Source organism: Dasypus novemcinctus, chromosome 12 (genome assembly GCF_030445035.2).
Source record: "Dasypus novemcinctus isolate mDasNov1 chromosome 12, mDasNov1.1.hap2, whole genome shotgun sequence".
NCBI lineage: Eukaryota > Metazoa > Chordata > Mammalia > Cingulata > Dasypodidae > Dasypus > Dasypus novemcinctus.
Window position 1 is genome coordinate 100,061,185 of NC_080684.1, and position 19,755 is coordinate 100,080,939.

At 37.9% G+C, this 19,755-nt stretch overlaps 1 protein-coding gene across 16 annotated transcripts in view; it reads left to right on the top strand.

Moving 5' to 3' along the window:
• TNRC6B (trinucleotide repeat containing adaptor 6B) overlaps positions 1 to 19,755 on the top strand; it is a 283,298-nt gene that overhangs the window by 133,127 nt on the left and 130,416 nt on the right. For 3 of the 16 annotated variants that reach the window (XM_058309159.2, XM_058309158.2, XM_058309162.2), the window contains exon 1: positions 15,140 to 15,354. The exons of 12 other annotated variants lie outside the window; for them this stretch is intronic. In XM_058309159.2, coding sequence (XP_058165142.1) covers positions 15,350 to 15,354 — 5 coding nt within the window. In that variant the 5' untranslated portion in view covers positions 15,140 to 15,349. Of the gene's footprint in view, positions 1 to 15,096; positions 15,355 to 19,755 lie in introns of those variants that run through there. One more of the 16 variants, XM_012526639.4, reaches the window with a different exon arrangement.

Genomic DNA, 19,755 nt, shown 5'->3' on the forward strand with positions numbered 1-19,755 from the left:
TCTCTCTCTCACAGAATTTGAAAAATTGTGTGGCAGAGCACACTGGTTTTTCATATGCCCTTTTAAAGGAAAAACAGTTAAGACCGGTTTAAAGTTCTGACATAACTACTATTTTTTATTCAGACAGTAGTCTTCTAAATTGAATGGGACAGTGATTTCATGGAATTTACTGAAAATCTGAAGAGAGAAACTCCTCTCCCTTGTCTCTTTTTTTTTTTTTTCTTTAAAAAAAGTTTGAAAATTTTGTCTCCCAAACTCTTAGGAATGAATTTTTCAGAATGGTCTATGCTGCCGCAAGGCCAGATTCATTAAAGGAGAATGGTTTGCCTTGTATTTGTTGTGAATGGAAACCAGGATATTTTCACAGCTGGTATAATTTGCTAACGAAGCATCTAATTTAAAATATGGATTCTAACTTCGCTGTATTCTGTCAAATGCACTTATATTCTGCATAGTCTGACAGAATCAATTCATCTTTAGCAAATTAGAATGTCAAATATCTAGTTCCAGTGGAATTACAAGAACTCTTTAGGTGCTTCTTCCTACCCCTCCCCCCCGCCCCCCCCCCAAGTCCGTTCCCCCATCCCCACACTCTGGTCAAACGACTTGTAATACAAAAACCATAGCTCCCATCTGTTGAGGGTTTTCTGTGCATAAGGTACTTAAAAAAAATTTCCCATTTTAATCACTTTCAAGTAAACAGTCCAGTGGTATTAATTACATTCACAATGTTGTGCTGTGCTACCATCACCACCATCCATTACCAAAACTTTCCTATCACACCAAGCAGAAACTCTACCAATTAAGCATTAAATCCTGATTTTTCCCCTGCCCCCATAGCCCCTGGTAACCTATAATCTACTTTCTGCCTCTGAATTTGCATATTCTAGTTATTTCATATAAATGAAATCATACAGTATCTGTTATTTTGTGTCTGGCTTATTACATTCAATATGATGTCTTCAAGGTTCATCCATGTTGTAGCATGTATCAAAACTTCATTCCTTTTAATGGCTGAATAATATACCATTGTATGCATATACTACATTTTGTTTTTCCATTCTTTTTGATGAACACTTGGATTGCTTCCACCTTTTGGCAATTGTGAATAATACCTCTTTGAACATCAGTGTCCAAATATCTGTTCAAATCCATGCTTTCAGTTCTTTTGGGTATATACCTAGAAGTGGGATTGCCAGGTCATATTGTGAATCTATGTTTAGCTGTCTGAGGAACCGCCAAACTGTTTTTCCCAGTGGCTGCACCGTTTTCCATTCCCACCAATGATGTACAAGGATTCCTATTTCTCTTCTGAATCTTCCGTTTTTTAAATAATGGCCATTCTAGTGGGTGAAGTGGTATCTCATTGTGATTTTGATTTGCACTTTTCTAATGGCTTATGATGTCGAGCGTCTTTTCAAGTGCTTGTTGGTCATTCATGTATCTTCTTCAGAGGAATGACTATTCAAGTCCTTTGCCCATTTTTTAAGAGTTTTTCCCCCTAGCTACTTTTCAAGCTTTCCTCTTTATCTTTGGTTTTTATAACCAGTGTAATGTACGTAGATGGGGTGCAGGGGATATTTTGTATTTATCCTTCTTGGAGTCACTGAGTTCTTGCAACTGTAAATTTATGTATTTCGCCAAATGTGGGGAAGGTTTGGCCATTACATCTTCAATATATTTTTCTTTTACCCTGCTACTTATTTTCTTCCTGAGATTTCAATTACAAAAACCTTTGGTATACCAGTGATGTCATCTGGAACCTGGCTTTTTTTTTTTTTTTTTTTTTAACTTTTTATTGCATCATATATATACAACTCAAAATTTCCCATTTTAACCATTTTCAAGTATATAAGTCAGTGGTAATAATTATATTCATAATGTTTTGTGCTTCCATCACCACCATCCATTACCAAAACCTTCTCATCACCCCGTACAGAAACTCTGTACCCATTAAGCAATAACTCCCCTCCTTCACCCTGCCCCCAGCCCTTGGGACCTGTAATTTAGGAACCTGGCTTCTTTACACTTTTCTATTATGCTATACTTGGCATAGCATACTCTCCTTATACTAACTCCTTTCATGTTCCAAGGTAGTGACCATAGATCTGGTCACCACATGTAGATACAACATCCCATAAAATATGAAGGTCTCTTTCTTTCTTGTTTACCTCTTTTTTTAAGAGCTGAAAATACCCTTTCCAGATGCTCTACTTAAAACTCATTGGCCAGAACAAGGCCACTCCTCAAGCAGTTACCATGGAACTAGAACCACCATGATTGACTTAGTCCAGTCAGGATCTGTCCTTGGGAGGGTATGGCACAAACTCTGGCTCTCCTAGTATGAAAGAAGGATATCAGGTTTGGAGAAGGCAACAAACATGGCCACCTATACTGGACAACTCAGGTTTTTCTGTTTTCAAATCCCAGAGCCATGATGTCTCAGGAGCAGACAGTTTGCACACTTTTTCCTGCAGGGGCTTTGAAGCCACCACTTCCCATTTTTTACCTTGAGATTCCTGGATTTGAGGTTCCCAATCCTTTTTAATCCCTAATTCAATTACATGCCATCTATTTTCTTTATAAAGCACTGGTATTTACACGAAGATTGTTGTGAAACAGATGGCATTAAAAATTAACTGTGGGGAAGTAGATGTACCTCAGTGGTTGAGTGCCTCCTTCCCATGTATGAGGTCCTGGGTTCAATTTCCGGTACCTCTTTTGAAAAAAAAAAATTAACTGTGGAGAATTGATAAAACTTTGGAAAACTTTTACAGTGTTTACAGTTAAGGTCCCTGAACCACAGTCCCTTAACCCCCTTTTTTTTTTTAAGATTTATTTCTTATTTATTTCTCTCCCCATCCCCCCCTCACCCCCAAGTTGTCTGTTCTCTGTGTCCATTTGCTGTGTGTTCTTCTGTGACCGCTTCTGTCCTTATTAGTAGCACCAGGAATCTGTGTTTCTTTTTGTTGCGACATGTTGTTGTGTCAGTTCTCCATGTGTGCAGCACCATCCTTGGGCAGGCTGCACTTTCTTTCGCACTGGGTGGCTCTCCTTACAGGAGGCACTCCTTGCGCGTGGGGCTCCCCTATGCAGGGGACACCCCTGCGTGCCAGGGCACTCCTTGCGCGCATCAGCACTGCACGTGGGCCAGCTCCACATGGGTCAGGGAGGCCTGGGGTTTGAACCTTGGACCTCCCATGTGGTAGGCGGATGCCCTATCCATTGGGCCAAGTCCGCTTCCCTTAACCCATTTTTTAAATTGATTTTATCTCTTTGTTCTTAAGTTGTAGTAGTTCTTTATCTAGATATTAAATTCTTATTGATATATGGTTCTGAATATTTTATCGTATTCTGTAGATTGTCTTTTTACTTTCTTGATAAGCACACAGAAGTTTTTAATTTTGGTGAGATCTAATTTATCTCTTCTTTTTTGTTGGTAAGGTGTACAAGGTACTTTGCTTGGATGCTTTGTAAATGTTATTTCCACTCATTACAATATTTCGTTTCCAATTTACTTATGCATCAAAGAAGTTAGGTAACTTGCCTATGGAATGCAGCTTGAAATGGCAATATTTCTAATGTTTTTTATTGCTCTCTGGAACCAAAATTCTTTGTCAACCTTGGAAGGTGTGTTCCTGAAAAGTACGGTGGTTAGCAAAACTGCAGTTGTCAAGATCAAAGTCTCATGTATAAGAGGGAGTTGGGGGAAAATAATAAAAATGGCATTAAACCTATGTTTAAGCACAGATGAAAGTTCGGTTCTCTAGAGGATATCCATTTCCCGAACAAACTAGACTTTATCTTGAAAAACCTTATCTAGTAGGTAACCCCTATTCCAAATCAGCTTCTTTAGGTATTCTGAAAACATTGCTGGGGCACATTGGGGCACATTCTCCCACATGTTTTATGTTATACAAAGTGTACTTTTTTTTTTTTTTATGGTTTATTTATTTGTTTATTTATCTCCCCACCCCCCCCACCCCGTTGTCTGTTCTCTGTGTCTATTTGCTTTGTCTTCTTTGTCTGCTTCTGTTGTTGTCAGTGGCACGGGAATCTGTGTTTCTTTTTGTTGCATCATTTGTTGTGTCAGCTCTTCGTGTGTGCGGCACCATTCCTGGGCAGGCTGCAACTTCTTTCGCGCTGGGCGGCTCTCCTTTCGGGGTGCACTCCTTTCGCGTGGGGCTCCCCTATGCGGGGACACCCCTGCATGGCAGGGCACTCCTTGTGCGCATCAGCACTGCGCATGGGCCAGCTCCACACAGGTCAAGGAGGCCTGGGGTTTGAACCGCGGACCTCCCATGTGATAGATGGACGCCCTAACCACTGGGTCAAGTCCGCCGCCCAAACTGTACTTTTTAAAGAGAGTTTCAAACAGCCCCAGTGGACTGACTTGAAACATCAGGTGTTGTATCCTTGCTATTCTCCCTCATTGTGTTTTCACAACCTTTTCACATCAAACAAAAAATTTTATATCACCTCTTTCTATACTGTTCCCATTTTTCTATTGGATTATTTGTTTTTATAGCTTTGTGGGAGCAATTTAGATGTTACATATATTATATATATTAATCTTCGTTGGTTGAGATGTTTTAAATATTTTCTTCTAGTCTTTAACTTTGTGTATCTTTCATACTAATAAACCTTTTAAACTTTTATGTAGTAAATCTGTTAGCCTTTATGGCTTCCATGTTTTGTGCTTAGAAAAGTCTTTCCTACCTCAACATGATGAACATTTTTCTGCTTCACTTTTTACATTTTGACTGTTAATTGGACCGGTACTTATTTTTGTATATAGTGTGAAGCAGAGATTTGACTAAAATTTTTCCAAAATGACTCTCACTAATTAGTGTTAGCCTATATAAAAAACCTGATTCACTGATAGAGTCAAGTGGAGTTTAGGATGGTAATATAGCTTGCTCAAGGTCACCCAAGGTCATAGAGCAAATAATTCTAAGGATTAGGACTAAAATTGTTTCTATTAGCTGATCTGTGCCACTTCTCTTATTACCTCATTTAACATTTGACCATAGATAGCTTCTAAAAGTCTTGAGAAAATTATTTTATTTCCGTGATGTTTATATTAATGGAATTAAGTTCTATTCACAGGCAGATTAAGGTGGAAAGCTCATGTGGAAAGCTCTCTTAAAAAATAATTGACTTTTAATATTGAGAAATATCTGTGCTAAACTATTAATATTTAGATCAGTTGTGCTGAATTCTGGTGTGTATGTAAATAAAATTTAGTAAAATATTTAATTTTAAACACTTTGTATATATTTCAATATTGTTGCTTTCTAAAGGTGCTTATTTCCTATTAGTATATCTAATGTAATCATTTTTCTGAAGATATTGACTTTAAGAGCTACTGTTACAAATCAGACAAGCTAAGTTTATTGCTATATAATTACTACATTAAAATTACACAGCTTTAATCATATGATGTGTCTCATGCTGGAGTAAATAAAAAAACTATTACAGCTTTTCAAAAACCAGCATGAGCAGGTACTTGTTCATAGATTGTGTTTGACCATGCTTATTGAAATCTCATTTCAGATAAAATGTTTGTACTCAGGCAAGCTTTTGATTTGGTTTTGTTTAAGTAGGTCGTATTTATGATATAAACATCGTCTAGATGTTTGTGGGCAGACTTATTTGTTGTAAATTATTTTAAAGCTAAATGTTGGTTTGGGTATAGTAATGAGATGAGTTTAGCCCCTTCTTCATTTTTTTCCTTTTGTTTTTTTAAATACATAGCTTACAAACAAGTGTAAGCTTTAAATCTTAACATGCCAAAATTGACTCATAGTCACAAAAGATACTTGTCTTTAGCTTAATAAAATGCTTAAGTTTTCTACTAAATTTTCGTTGATTAAATTTTCTTAATTCTTTTGGTTTATTTTAGGAAAGATCATTATTAAAGATATGTGTCAGTTCATAGTGTATTTTATAGACAGTATCCCCTTTTTGAGATTATTGATAGAATTAGTTATATCTATTCCTATATTTCTATGTTTCTGTTCCCTTGGGGTACCATCTTGTGTGATACTACTCTCTAGGGGATTATCTCTTTAGACCTTGCATGGGAGACTTACAAGGAAACTGAAATGTTGGAGCCAGTTTTATATTGATGTTCAGAAGGAGAATGTAATTTACTGAATTAACACTGCTCTTCATACCCCTCTATGGTATAAAATGCTTTTGGGCTTGAGGTGCTGTTTTTAAATGTCTTAATTCTTATGTCTTAACTAAATTCTCTTCTTACTGATTATATTCTTCCCAACTTAAATGTCTGGTTCATAAAATGACCTTTTTATTTTTCTGAATTATTAATTTTAATTAAAATACAGACCTTTCTTACGTCCTAACAGTTTGCCTTTCCTTACCTCATCCTTATTGCTGTTCACACTCCAACTCCTTAACCTTTATCTGTGTCTTCCTTGGATTCATCTTATAATGCAGTGTAACTTTTAAAAGTTTATTAATGCCCAACTCTACATTAAGTGTCTTTTATTAGGATATTCCTTGTTTCATATCGGACTGCCAATTTAATACTAAGTTCTTTGGAAACCATTCTTTTGTGTGTTTGTTTAAAAACTAAGGGTAGCTCTCTAGCAATTTCCTAAATATAGACAAAATGAAAATAGTTTATCCTCAAAATGCAAACTTTGGTGTTTGCCAAAGGAAAGTTTTTCCACATTTTGTTTGATGTACTCTACCCTTAGGTTTTCACCAGGTTCATTTCCCCCTTTGAAGCCTTCAGATATGTACATGGTGAAATAAACTTATTAAGAAGTACCAAATTGAACTCTCCATTAACTCAGTCATTATTACATAGCAGTAAGTTGGATGTTAGAAGAATAGTTGGCTTTTCTCTATAATCTTTTCAGATTGTTTTTCAGAGAGAGAGGAGATCCATTTTATTTTCAAGTTAATTAGTACTCTGAAAATGCCACAAAAAGGCATAGTAGATGACAGTTTATGCTCAAGGAATTTTTGTTGCTGGTAATTTTAATAATACCATAAACAATCTGCACTAGATTTTTGGGAAAGTTTCAGTTGCTAATGAATTTTCTAATTTGCATTGAACTTACTTAAAAAGATGGATCCTCTGAAAAGTCTTTTTTCTTTCTGTCTCAGAATCATAATAAATAAGTTCTGAATTCTGTTTTACAAAATTTCTTTCCAATGTCTGAGCCATGAATGAATTGCAGTAAGAATAACTTCAAGAGATATAATTCACAATTTAAAATGACTGCAAATTGTATGGATTTCTATTTCTTACAGACTAAGGTGGTGAATTTAAACAACAGTGAATAGGGAAATCAAATAGCCCTCAGAATATTGCAGTTAATTTAATAAATGTCTTATGTTGTTTATATCTTACTTATGAACAAATAATATGCCTTTATGGAGAAACATTACTTAAAAGGCAATATATATTTATCCTGTTCCTTCATATTGGTGTTTTAAGCCTTCTGTTTTGGAGTTATTTATTGTTATTATATAGCTGTAAAATGCTTTGACATCCTTAGCATTTTGTAACTATAGGTAAAGAAATACACTTCCAACATTAAAAATATTCAATGATGGGAAGCAGCTGTGGCTCAATCTACCATATGGGAGGCCCTGGGTTTATGTCCCGGGGCCTCCTTGTGAAGGCAGGCTTGCCCCCATGCTGCGGAGTGCCACCTGGCCCGCAAGCACCACCAAAAGCCGACTCAGAAAGGTGACGCAACAAAAAAAAGGGAGACAAGCAAAAACACAGAAGAGCACACAGCGAATGAACACAGAGAGTAGACAGCAAGCAAGCTGCAAAGGGGAGGGGAAATAAAAATAAATTAATTTTAAAAACTATTTATAAAAGTAGATGTTTAAGGAAAAAAAATGCAATGGTATCATGAAGAGAAGCTAATTTTTATTTCTCCAAAACTTTATGATCTCTGGAGGGTTTTGATAGAGTCCACACCAAGTGCTCTGATTGGGTTTCCCTTTCCACTGGCTATCTGTGTGAACTAAGGAAATTAACTCCAAAGTAGAGCAAGGAGAGAGTAGCAGGGGGGTGGTGCAAGGTGGTGGCAGGTAGAGAAAGATCAGTTAAGGCTTTGTGCTAGCTCCTGAGCTAGTGTAAAGGGCAGAGATTTTGGTCAGCTTGGTAACTGCCTAGAAAAGTGCCTGACACGTAGAAAAGTGCCAGGAAGTATATACTGAATGAATGAAGCTGTCAATAAATTCCCATTTGACTGTTAAGAATCCCTGTTTTATGCACTCACTTTGAAAATCTGAAATCCAAGGTGGGATTTATAAACATCCTCATTCCAGCAGATCAGTGAAAAAATGTCTCTGACCTTACATTTAGTGTTTTCTTCCGTATGTTCAACTGATCTGATCTTATCACTGTTCTTTAAGCATCCCTACCATGAGTCAGTTGTTATTGCTTAATTTGTAGAAAATGTAGAAGAATCTGAACTTTTTCTTTGCTTTCTAAGAACCTCTGTAAGATGCCTCTAGCCTAACTATGCATATTTTTCACTACTATTTCAGGGATCTGCTCCTGCCTAGAGGCTCTCCTTAAGGTCTTCCATGCACATCTGGTTTCCTTTCCCCTTGCCCATTGTCCAGGTGAAGAGACCCTCCTTTCTGATTAGGAGCAAATCTATGTTTTTGTGGGGATGCTCATTAAGTAGAAGAAAATTAATTTCAAATATAAAATTAGGAAATAAATGAGTATTTATTTACAGTGAGGAAAGAAGTCACTTCAAAAAGGCAACTTTCAAAAAAATAAATACTATAAAAATCAGGAAAATAGAAAATTTGTATTAATTTACTGCCTCTAACACACCTCTATGAAACTTCTTTTTTTCTACATTTCTTTGGTCATCTCTTGAGATTACAGTGATTTTGAGATATTTTCTGAAAAGAGAATAGAAAGAGAATTCAGTGTTTCCTGTAGCACAATTGACACAATTATGTTTTTTATTGTGGATAGATAGAAAAGTTCCTTTCAGCCTTACACCTTGTTATTGGTAATATATAAATTTGTGAAGTTGTTAACAACTTTGGACAAACCTCTGTCAAGTGTCTCAGCTTGATATGAGCTGTAAATGTGCAGATCTTCAATTTTTCTGATGTATTGACTAACTTGAAATATTCTGAATTGGCACATTTATATCATGATATGTTCTGGCCCTGCACACTCTTAACAACCATACACTGAAGTGATTGAGAATCACATAAACATACCCACTAAACCCAAACTAAATGTATCTCCAACCTAAGTTTCCCTTAAGGCAGGGGTTCTTAACCTTTTTTGTTCCATGGACCCTTTTGCCAGCCAGGTGAAAACCATAGACACTTTACGAAGTCCACAATATACTGTATGTTATTTAATAAATATATCACGCCCGCACCAAACATATCCCCACAAGAATAATGTTCTTTTGAATTTCAGTGCAAGCTCAGGACCCTGGTTAGGAACCCCTGCCTAAAGGGATACCCAGAATGCCTGCAGCCACTCTAACACTACTGACACAAAGGGAACCATGATTGTGTGTGTGTGTGTTTTGGGGGGGAGGGGGGAGTTGGAATGGAAAGAGACTGCTCTCTTAAATTGTGAAAATATCATGCTTTTGCAAATTTTATAAAAATAAGGGATCATTTGAACATATACTTAGGGCCCCTGAAAAGGGGGGGTGGGACATGAAAGTGAAGGACCCCACAGCTTAAGCACTTTGTGGTGAAGCCATTTCTGTTTTGACCATTCAGATCCTTTAAGCCTGGCTCAGCTGAGCTACAGAATCTGTCTTTTCTAACTCCTAACTCTCTGAGAGTGGAACCACACAGTTAACAATTTCTTTTAACTTTCTTGTTAAACTGTTTCCTGTATAAACTTCCCAAGTATAGAATCTTTAGAGGTGTCTTTTATATCATCTAAGTACCTAGGCATTCATTCATTCATTCCTTTGCTTATTCATTTGTTCATTCATTCAGCAAACCTTTATTCAGTTCCGTCTATGTACTAGGCCCAGAAATAAAAACTGTGTGCCCTCCCCTTAAGAATCTCATGGTTTAGAAGAGGAGGTGCCAAGTTTAAACCGGTAACAATAATAATAGGATATGAGGATCCTACCCTAGGGGTATGCATAGGGTGCCCTCAGCACAGAAAAGGGCACTAGGCTCAGCCTGGAGTGTCAAGAAGACTTCTTTCAAACACAAATTTGGTTTTTGAGGTTTGTTTCTAAAGAATTTGAGGTGCTCTTTTCCTTTTTTAAAATGTTCCATAAAGATCTACTAGCATTCTCATTTCCAAGTGTAATCCAAAAATTATTGGATTCAAATTGCATTGGAGATTTCCACATAGTTTTTTTTAAAGATTTATTTATTTATTTAATTTCCCCCCCTCCCCTGGTTGTCTGTTCTCTGTGTCTATTTGCTGCGTCTTGTTTCTTTGTCCGCTTCTGTTGTCGTCAGCGGCACAGGAAGTGTGGGCAGTGCCATTCCTGGGCAGGCTGCACTTTCTTTTGCGCTGGGCGGCTCTCCTTACGGGCGCACTCCTTGCGCGTGGGGCTCCCCCACGCGGGGGACACCCCTGTGTGGCACGGCACTCCTTGCGCGCATCAGCACTGCGCATGGGCCAGCTCCACACGGGTCAAGGAGGCCCGGGGTTTGAACCGCGGACCTCCCATGTCCACATAGTTTTGACTACTGTTTCCTCCTAACTTTGTTGGAGTGTGTTACAGGAAACACTTTGCTGTGACATTTACGTATTCTTGTTAGCCCTCCTAGTTGCCATGTAGTGAAGTTGATAAGACTTGAAAGCCTTTGTTTTTCTTATGTTCCCTACATGGCAAACTCCCTCCTACTCTTTAAGGCTGGTTCAAAATCTCATCTCCCCTGTGAAATCTTTCTGATTGTCCCAGCAGTAAGTTCTTTGTATTCCCATAGCGAAACCATTTTATTTCGTTTATTTATACTTTCATTAGGGCACTTAAAATGTTCTATTTTAATTATGTGTTGACGCATCTCTCTGTTGAGGTGTTAGTAATCCTTTTGGTACCTCCCCCCGACCTGGTTCTTGCATAGCATCTAATACATAGTAGGTGCTCAAAAAGTGGTTGTGGACTACATGAATGCATGGTGAGTCCTGAGTTTGGAGTCTTTATTTTTTAATGGATAGGCCTTCCTATATTTCATGGTCACAGATTGCATTCTTAACAGCAACCAGATAGAATCTTCCAGATAGAATTACCTCTACTTTCAAAAAACACCTTGAACCTATATACTTTTCTCTTCCTCTACCACCTCTACCTGGTCCAAGCTACCACCCCTTACCATAATCGCTTTTTGTCTTGTCTCCCTTCTTCTCCTCTTGATCTTCTGTAGTTATTCTCCACATAGCAGCCAGGATTAGCTTTTTAAAATATAAATCTGATCTTTTCTTTTCCAAAGTGGTTGTAAGTAAGACCTTCATAGATCCTTGGCTTTTTCTTTGGAGGATTTGGAGACTTCATCTCATGTTACAATAAAAAAGCACCCTCATATTAAGTATATAATTTTGTTTACTTTTGTTATCTCATTTTTAAAGAATTTTTATATTTTTCTTCTGAAATTCTTTGGTACTGACCAAATGATTTAATTTACAATTCAGATTTATTAGTAATAGTGCATATTTGGGAACTTATGCCAAGTGAGGATTTTTTCCAAGTATAGTGAAATTTTTTAATATTAAAATTTTAAATATTAACAATTAATGAAATCGGTGGGTGGGTTGTTATATGTCAAGAACATTTAAACATGTATTAATTTTTATGGCTACAGTTTTCTTTGTATTTTTTACTTTTATGAATATATTTTTTTAGGTCCTACACATTTTCCTAGGCCCCTGAAAAACTTGTAGATCCTGGGTATTCTGTAGAGCATGACAAATGGATAAGATGGCCTTGTTCACTCTCCCGTGTCTTTCTACTCTTCTTAAAAGAAAATCCTTCCTGTGGCCTGCAAGGCTGGATGTATGACGTGCCTTTTTCATACCCTTCAGGTTCATTGCATCCCCCACTGGGCTCACATTCCTATCCTCCTGATCATCCATTCTGTTTCATGGACCCATTAAGCAGTTGTCCACCTTGAGTCCTTGAGATTCACTTTTCTATTTAGCATAGATGTCCCCCCTGAGCAAAACCTTCCCTAAACACCTGATGTAGTGAGCTTCCCCCATTTAGTCTATATCTATCAAACTATTTCCTTCTCTTCCCTTTACTTCTCCTATGAAGATGTTGGCTCCACGCAGATGAGGACCTCACTGGTCTGGTCTGGTTTACTGCTATATCCCCAGCACTTAGCATGGAGTTGCCTGCTAACGGCAGTTGGTACATACTTGTTGCACAAAGAGTTATCTTAATAGAGTGTGTCATTTGGAACCATCTTAACACTGTTGATATAAATGCTTCGTGTCTCTAATGAATTAATCTCTTATTACTGGTGACTTCTATTTGCTTATATTTTACTTAGGATTTTTGGCATCTGCATAAATCAGATTGGTTTACCGTTTTCTTTTTTTTTGCACCATCTTAGTTCATTTTGTGAGCCTCATAGAAGAAATTCAAAAGCTTTCCTTTTTATATTCCCAAGTTCTGCAACAATAGAGATAACATAGAAATTATCTGCTTAGTAAGAGTTTGGTAGAATTCACCCAGAAGACTGGGCCAGGATATTTTTAGTGGCTACTTCTTTGAATATTTTAAACATTTCTGCTATGCATTTGAATGCAGTTCTGTTTATTTGTTAGGAAAAAAAAACCCTGATTTTAAAATTATTTTGTATCCTTAATATAATTTAAAAACAGTATCTAATTATTAATATGAAAAAGTTCAATAAATACATCACTGCATCCAAGATATCTGGAAACAAAGGACAAATAGTTTATTTATTGTTTTGTTTAGATGAACAGTTGGAATGTTTGTTTTCTGACATTTTAGATGCCCGTTATTTAACGCTTATAAAGCAACACATTAAACATTTGTAAAATAATATTTTTCAATGGAGGAATGAAGACTAAACACAATTCAGTTTCATAAAGAAATTGTGTCTATCACAAATTAGAACAAGGTGGCTGTACAATCTCTGTGCATATGAACATATTGCACATGCTCCTCATAAGGAAACTTCCCATAACTCATCTGGAAGGTATTGGAAGGATAAAAATAGATGAATGTTCAGTTTTTCCATCCTAGGAGTTTCCTGCTTTTGCCTACATTTCATTTGTCAGTCCAGGTCCTGGCTCCTACTCTACTCAATGCTGAGCAAAGACAGTGGAAACATTTTATGCCACAATTGTTTGAACTCCCTGATCATCTAGGCATCTCTGCCTACCCTGAAATAGCTCCTTTCCTGTTCTTCTGTCTGAGCTAATGAGTGGAGAAAGCGAAAGGAGACTGAGTAAAGACCAGAAGCCAGGATGACAAACGTGTGGGATTTAGAAAGCATTCATAAATTCCTTTTCAAGGAAATTCGGCCTTGGAGAATCCATCAGTTCTCTGCTCAGTGGTCTGTCAGATTATAATCCGACAGCCTAGCTCACTTGGGAGTTTACTGTGGAATCTGACCTTTTCTGGTTTTAGAAATAGATTGAGTCTGATAGTCTTTGCCCGTTTTCTGCCATTTTAGTTATTTTTTTCCCTTAAGCAATCCTCGAAACGAATGGATGAGAGTTTCTGGAAAGATTTGACTTTCACTTCCCTAAATTCCTTATTTTGAGTGGCAGATTTCCTCCTCTTCAGTCCAGCAGCTCTGAATAGGCAGTGCCCATTGTGGGGGTCCATGTAATTCATTCATTCATTTATTCACCTACCATTTGGGGTTCAGTGAGGTGACCTCACACAGGGGTGAAGGAAGATATGGTGTTTGCTCTTTTATAGTTTACAGTCTAATGGGAAAGATTGTTAAGCAAATTCTTACACATATAATAAATTGGAATTATGACCAGTGCTATGCAGAAGTAGTAAAGAATGTTATGGAAGTGTTTAACAGGAAGACCTCGTCTAGACTGGAAGGTCAGGGAAAGCTTTCCTAGGATAGTCACTTTTGAGATAACAAGTTTAAGATGAACAGAACTACTAAAAGAAAGAAGCCACGTGCTGAGTTTTAGAACTGAAAGAAACCATCTAGTGATTCCAGCCCTCACACTACAAATGCAAAAACTGAAGTCCAGGGAGGTTAAGGGACTTGTCTGCTAAGGTTACACAAGTCTGTTAGTTGCAGATCTGGAGCCACAAACCCAGCGTGGGCTTCCTAGGTGGGTAAGAATCGAGAGAAGGGGCTTAGGAGTGATGGAAACCAGGTAAGTTTTTAATTTAGTACCTGCCCTCTGTCAGCTGCAGAGCTGCTTCCTCAGGTGGGGAAGGGATTAAAGATGACTCAAACCTGCTCTGACCTAGAGGAAGTCAGTTTGCTGTCACTGTTGCACAGTTTTTGTTTGGGACTTGGGGAAGGAGGTACAAACACACACATACACACACCAAACCAATAAATGTAGAACTCAGAATTGGGAACCCAGTCCTTGTTCCGCAGTCGTCTAGCTGTGTGGTTTGGGGTAAATCGTTTAACCTCTCTGAATTACCATTCGTGGGTTTATACTTTTTTTTTTTAATGCACTTTCAGTCTTTTTCTCAGCTTTTTAGGAGCTCGTTAGGGGTCACTTGTGCTCTCTATTTCACCTCAGTCTTTCAAAACTAAAGTCTTTTGTTTGGGTAAAGCTTTGTTTAAGCCCCCTTCTAAGGAGCAGTTTGCCAGCCTGTGCTTGCCTAAACATTTAGAGAATATAGCAAGCAAGCCAAGATCCAGGATCTTCAAGAATCGTTAGCAACTGAGCATATTTCTATAAACCAGTGAAGGTTTTTATATTTTGCTCATCTGTTACCTTGTGCTGTTGCCACTTTCGCATACAGTGTCTGTAGGCGGAGAGTACGAGATAACAGCACTTCACAAATGAAAATGAAGTGGAAAAAGGGCTGCTTTCCCTTTAAGGCCGTTTCAGCGCACACACACACACCCCCCCCAGCTCCCTCCCCTTTCCTGATTGACAAACCTACCCAAAGTCACATGATCTGCCTCTATTTGAAGGTCACAAAAAGCTGCTTCCTTTAGAGACAGAGGGGGAGAGAGAGAGCAAGAGGGAGAGCGAGCGAGAGAGAGTTAGTTCAAGCCAAAATGGCCGACAGAGTCTCTGCTGGTTTCTGAATATTTAAAATACAAAAAAACAGATAGACAAAAAGAAATAATTTTTGGACCTTTTATCATTTCCATTTCTACCTTGTATGCCTCAATTTGCTGGATTTAAGCACTGCTGCACTTTATGAGGTTGGTAAATATTTTCAATTTTTTAAAACCAATTGATTTATATGGATCTTGTCTAAACGTTTCACTAGTGGTGTTGCAAATCGACATTTGTCTAGCATGGAGACTGGCTGCAGACATTTCGTGAATCTGTGTAAATCAGACCTGTGATGTACTTTTGGTTCAGCATATTAAAAATGGAAGAGCCTTGGTAAAATATTTAAAATTTGGAGCTTTTTAATTGCACTTTTATTTTATATGCAGATTTCCATCATCATTTCTACCTTGCAAATACGTGAAGCTGTAATTGGAAATTTGATATCTAGAAAGGTTTTTTAAAAACACAGTCCCCCCATCTCCCTTAAATCTGCTGCAAAAATTTGCATAAATATAAATGGGTTTGCATTCTTTCGGCTGCTAAGGCCGACAAAGGATCTGGGAGGGCAAGCACTAGAACGAGAAAGCCTTTTTTTTCCTTTTTTTTTTTTTTTTTTTTTAATTTAAATTGGGCCATCCTTCCTAGAGAGATTAAAACCTAAAATAAGACCTGATACATTTTAAACACCAGGTTGGGGGCGAGTGCACACCAGGAGGTTTGGGGTTTGTAGATTCCCTTGCTTGCAAACCTCCGGAGCAATAGGTGGATCAACCCTCTCCTTTCTGCGCGCGCTCATTTGCACTGGGTCTCTGTGTGTTCTCAAATGTGCAGCCAGATGTGCTTTTATTTTGATCGTGGTTTGAACCAAATGGTAGGACTGTCTTGTAAACATGGTGTTTTAAAGATGTAAACAGCTATTCACCCCGATTAGGAATTATTTCTTTGGCAGTGTCTCCCGTTAGATTGGTCTTCTCTGTTCCTCACAAAATAAAATTTTTGTTTAATTTTATACAGATGAATTATTGGGCTTTTCAGCACAAATTCAATGTATGTGTGGAGGGGTGGGGGTTGCCTTATGTTGGCCATAAATCCATTGTGAAATGGTCATTTAGGGTCACATAAATAAGTAGCTGAGTGTGTGATTGTTAGTAACCCCTGCAACTGGGCAGTGCCTGAAGTTAAATTCCAGTACTCCTGATGCAGGATTCTAGAAGCCTGGGAGCAGGGAGGGAAAAAAGCTGAAAACTTGCTTTCTCAGAGCCACCTCCCCCTATCATTGTGAGAGTGTGATGTAATGCTTCTCGGTCTGGTGGGCTGAAAGGATTGTAGTTTGTGATGTGGCGGGTAAATTGCCCCCACCCCTGGATAAATTACCCTCCTCCTCCAGCACATCCCTGGCTCTTGCAAGGCCTTGTTTTCTTTTCCCTTTTTTCCCTAATTTGTATCCTCCTGATTTATGCGGTGGCATATTGGCATGAGAAAGACTGTTCTTTTAAATCTGTTACAAAGTATAGTTTAGAAAAGGCATTTAAGATATGCAAATGGTTTGAATTGTCATATCCCCATCATTAAATATGTAGACTTGGATTGAAGCTAATTAAGCATAAATGGAATAATTTTGATTAGAAGGAAGCAGTGTTTTTTGTTGTTTCTTTTTAATTAATCTAATTATAAGATGCTTGCTGGGCCTGAAAATGTTTAAAAAAATAAAATGGAATAAATGCTGGACCATTTTGAAAATTTGACAGTCTGGGAGAGGGTGTATAGTGCTTTCAAAAGCTTTTATTCATTATTAAAATGGATTGGCCCCTTGTGCTGAAAATGGCCAGTTTCTTTGAGCCAATTGTGTGTAGATGAAGGGACTTTCACGCTCATTTAACAAGAAGACTTTCCATTTGAATACATAAAGATAATTAAAGTTCTCTGTCTCTATAAAGAGCAAGTATTATAAATTTAAAAATTAATGTCATTGTATTAGTAATGGTAGTAAGTAGAGAAGTGGCGGTTTAGATTCAATGCAGATTTTTTGGTGCTAGAAATTCAGCTTTTGTGTAGGAGGGAAACATTGCATTCAAGAGGTGGTACTCTGGGACAATTTTTGACAGTTGGGATTTAAAAGAAAAAGACATAGAAATTACTGATTCCAAGTGTGGCTCTGTGGTGGCCTAAGGAAAATTAGGCCTCTGGGGTTTTTTGTTTTTTTATTTTTGTTTTTTATTTTTTTTTCCCTTTCCTTTCCTGAAAATGAAAGCACCTATTCGGGGCTTTACTTGTTAGATGATTCATTTTGCACCCATTTCCTAAGTTGGCCTTACAGAGAGAGAAAAACCTCTGCTTTCCATGTTTTGCCATTAGCTTATTTTTGTGGACTGTGTAAACATGCGAATGGTAGGTTAATTCGTGCAAAGCACAGGAGCCAGAAGCAGGGTGCTTCTCTTTCAGGCAAAAAAAGGAGAGTGATAGAATGAACATTAACAGAATGCCATCTGATTCTTTGAAACATTTTTATAAATATACTTTTCTCCTAGACAGTTAAAAGGTGAGATAAATAAGACCTGGTTTCACATATGTGAAGCATTATGGTCCTGGTGGGTTTCAGAAGCTCAGCTGCCATTTTGGATCTCAGTTCCTGCAGAGTCAATCCTCATGGCACACCAAAACTGTGGTAATTCAGAAGCAAATAAAAATGAGCGATAAATCAAGTGTGCAGATGGGTGGGATTATATTCATGACTTTTGTTGAAGTTTTCTTTCTTGTAACACAAAATGAAGCTTTAGGAGTTTTAGCTGATGTTATGAGGAGCAAAACCTTAGGAGTATTAGAACTCACATGTTGTGGTTTTACTTTTTAAAAATGAGATGGCATTTACAGAGGAAGTTTCTTACTGGAGAAAGTGAATATAAACTTTCCTACAGCTCCTCCCTCCCCCCTTATGTTCTTATGCTGTGTCTATTGTGATATTAAAATCATAACTCATTCACAGTGCTACTCTGTCTCAGAAAGGTTTATTATTAAGATTTTGTCTAAATATCACAAAAACTGATACCTGTCTATGAGATTCAGCCCTTTCATCAGGTTCCCAGAAATGAAGCATTGGCATCTTTCATATATGGTGCTAACTCAGCTCTGTTATTGAGCTTCGATGGCCATTTGTTATTCTGTATTGCCACTAGGACAGTCCTTTAAAAATAAACTGAAAATTTAAGCAGACTTCTAAGTCTTTTTCAGCTTTTCACCTCTGCAAGAGATACTTAAATAGTGATGTGGTGACGAGACCTTCAGGTCGTGGGGGCCCTGGCTGAGTCAGCAACAGTAGTAGTTACCCTGCCCAGCTGTCTCATGACTGAGAAGTTTTGGGGGAATTTAATTTTAAAACTCAGGTAATATAATCATTGACCATCTGCAGTTTAAACTGGACAAGGCCCTGAGGCAACAACGTTGACTGTACTTTGTCTGTCCTTCGCGAAGTACCAAGCCAGCAAGGGGGATACTCATGTAAAAGAAATCAGCACAATTTGCTGGTATATGTGCACTACCTGGAACAGAAGTATCCTGAGTATAGGCATCAGGAGAGCCTTTCTTTAAAGAGGCCTAGTAATTACCCCTTAATTAATTTTCAGTTTTCATTTGCATATAAGGTGTTCTCTAAGTGGAGCTTGTGGACAGCATATGTGCTAATTGTTTCCTAGTGCAGTATTGTTCATGGATTTACACTAATGGGACTTCCCTCACTTGCTTCTTGTGATTAAGAGTGGTGTGGAGTGGGGTGGGGCAAATCAAAGCCACTTGGCCTGAAAAGGGATTGAAGCCATGATGGTGACCTTTTCAACACGTGCTCCTTCTTTTCCTCTCTTCCCTGTTTCCCTCTTCCTACTTTCCTTCCATTTATTATGCCGCTGATGTGTCAGGTACTATTGTAGGTCCTGGGAGATCTAAGAATGAACTTTATCTGTCTGTGGTCCTGAATAGCCATTTAGTTCATGTGGAAGTAGTGCTGTCTGGTGATTTGGGTTATGACTAGTAGATAATTATGGTTTCCTACACCTTATGGTCTCTTTTGTGATAATCAGGGAATAAATGGCAGTGTTTGCTTCTGGTGGTTCTAGAGGCTTCCAGTTAAGCTTTGACAAGGTAGTCACTTTACCCTTTTTCTTTAGCTCTGAAAAACTTATCTCCTCAAAAGTATCTTTTGAATTATCACTGAAGAGAACCATGCGGCCTCAAGTCTCCTCCCTAGTTACTCCGTCAAGTCCCTCAGTTGTATTTTTTAATAACCCTTATTGTATTACCATCTGATACTCGTGTTTCAGATTATTATACTTGTGTGTGGTGCATCTGTCCCCACAAAACTGTAACTTTACTGAGAGCAGAGAAACTTTGTCTTGACTGTCTTGCTCACTGGTGTATCCCCAGCATCTAGAACAGGGCAGGAATAGGTGCTCAATAAAAAAGGTCACCAGGACTAGTTAGCTATGTGACCCTAGACCCTTTTCCTCACCACTAAAATGGGGATAATAAATTGTTGTGAAGCCTAAAGGAAAGGGTGC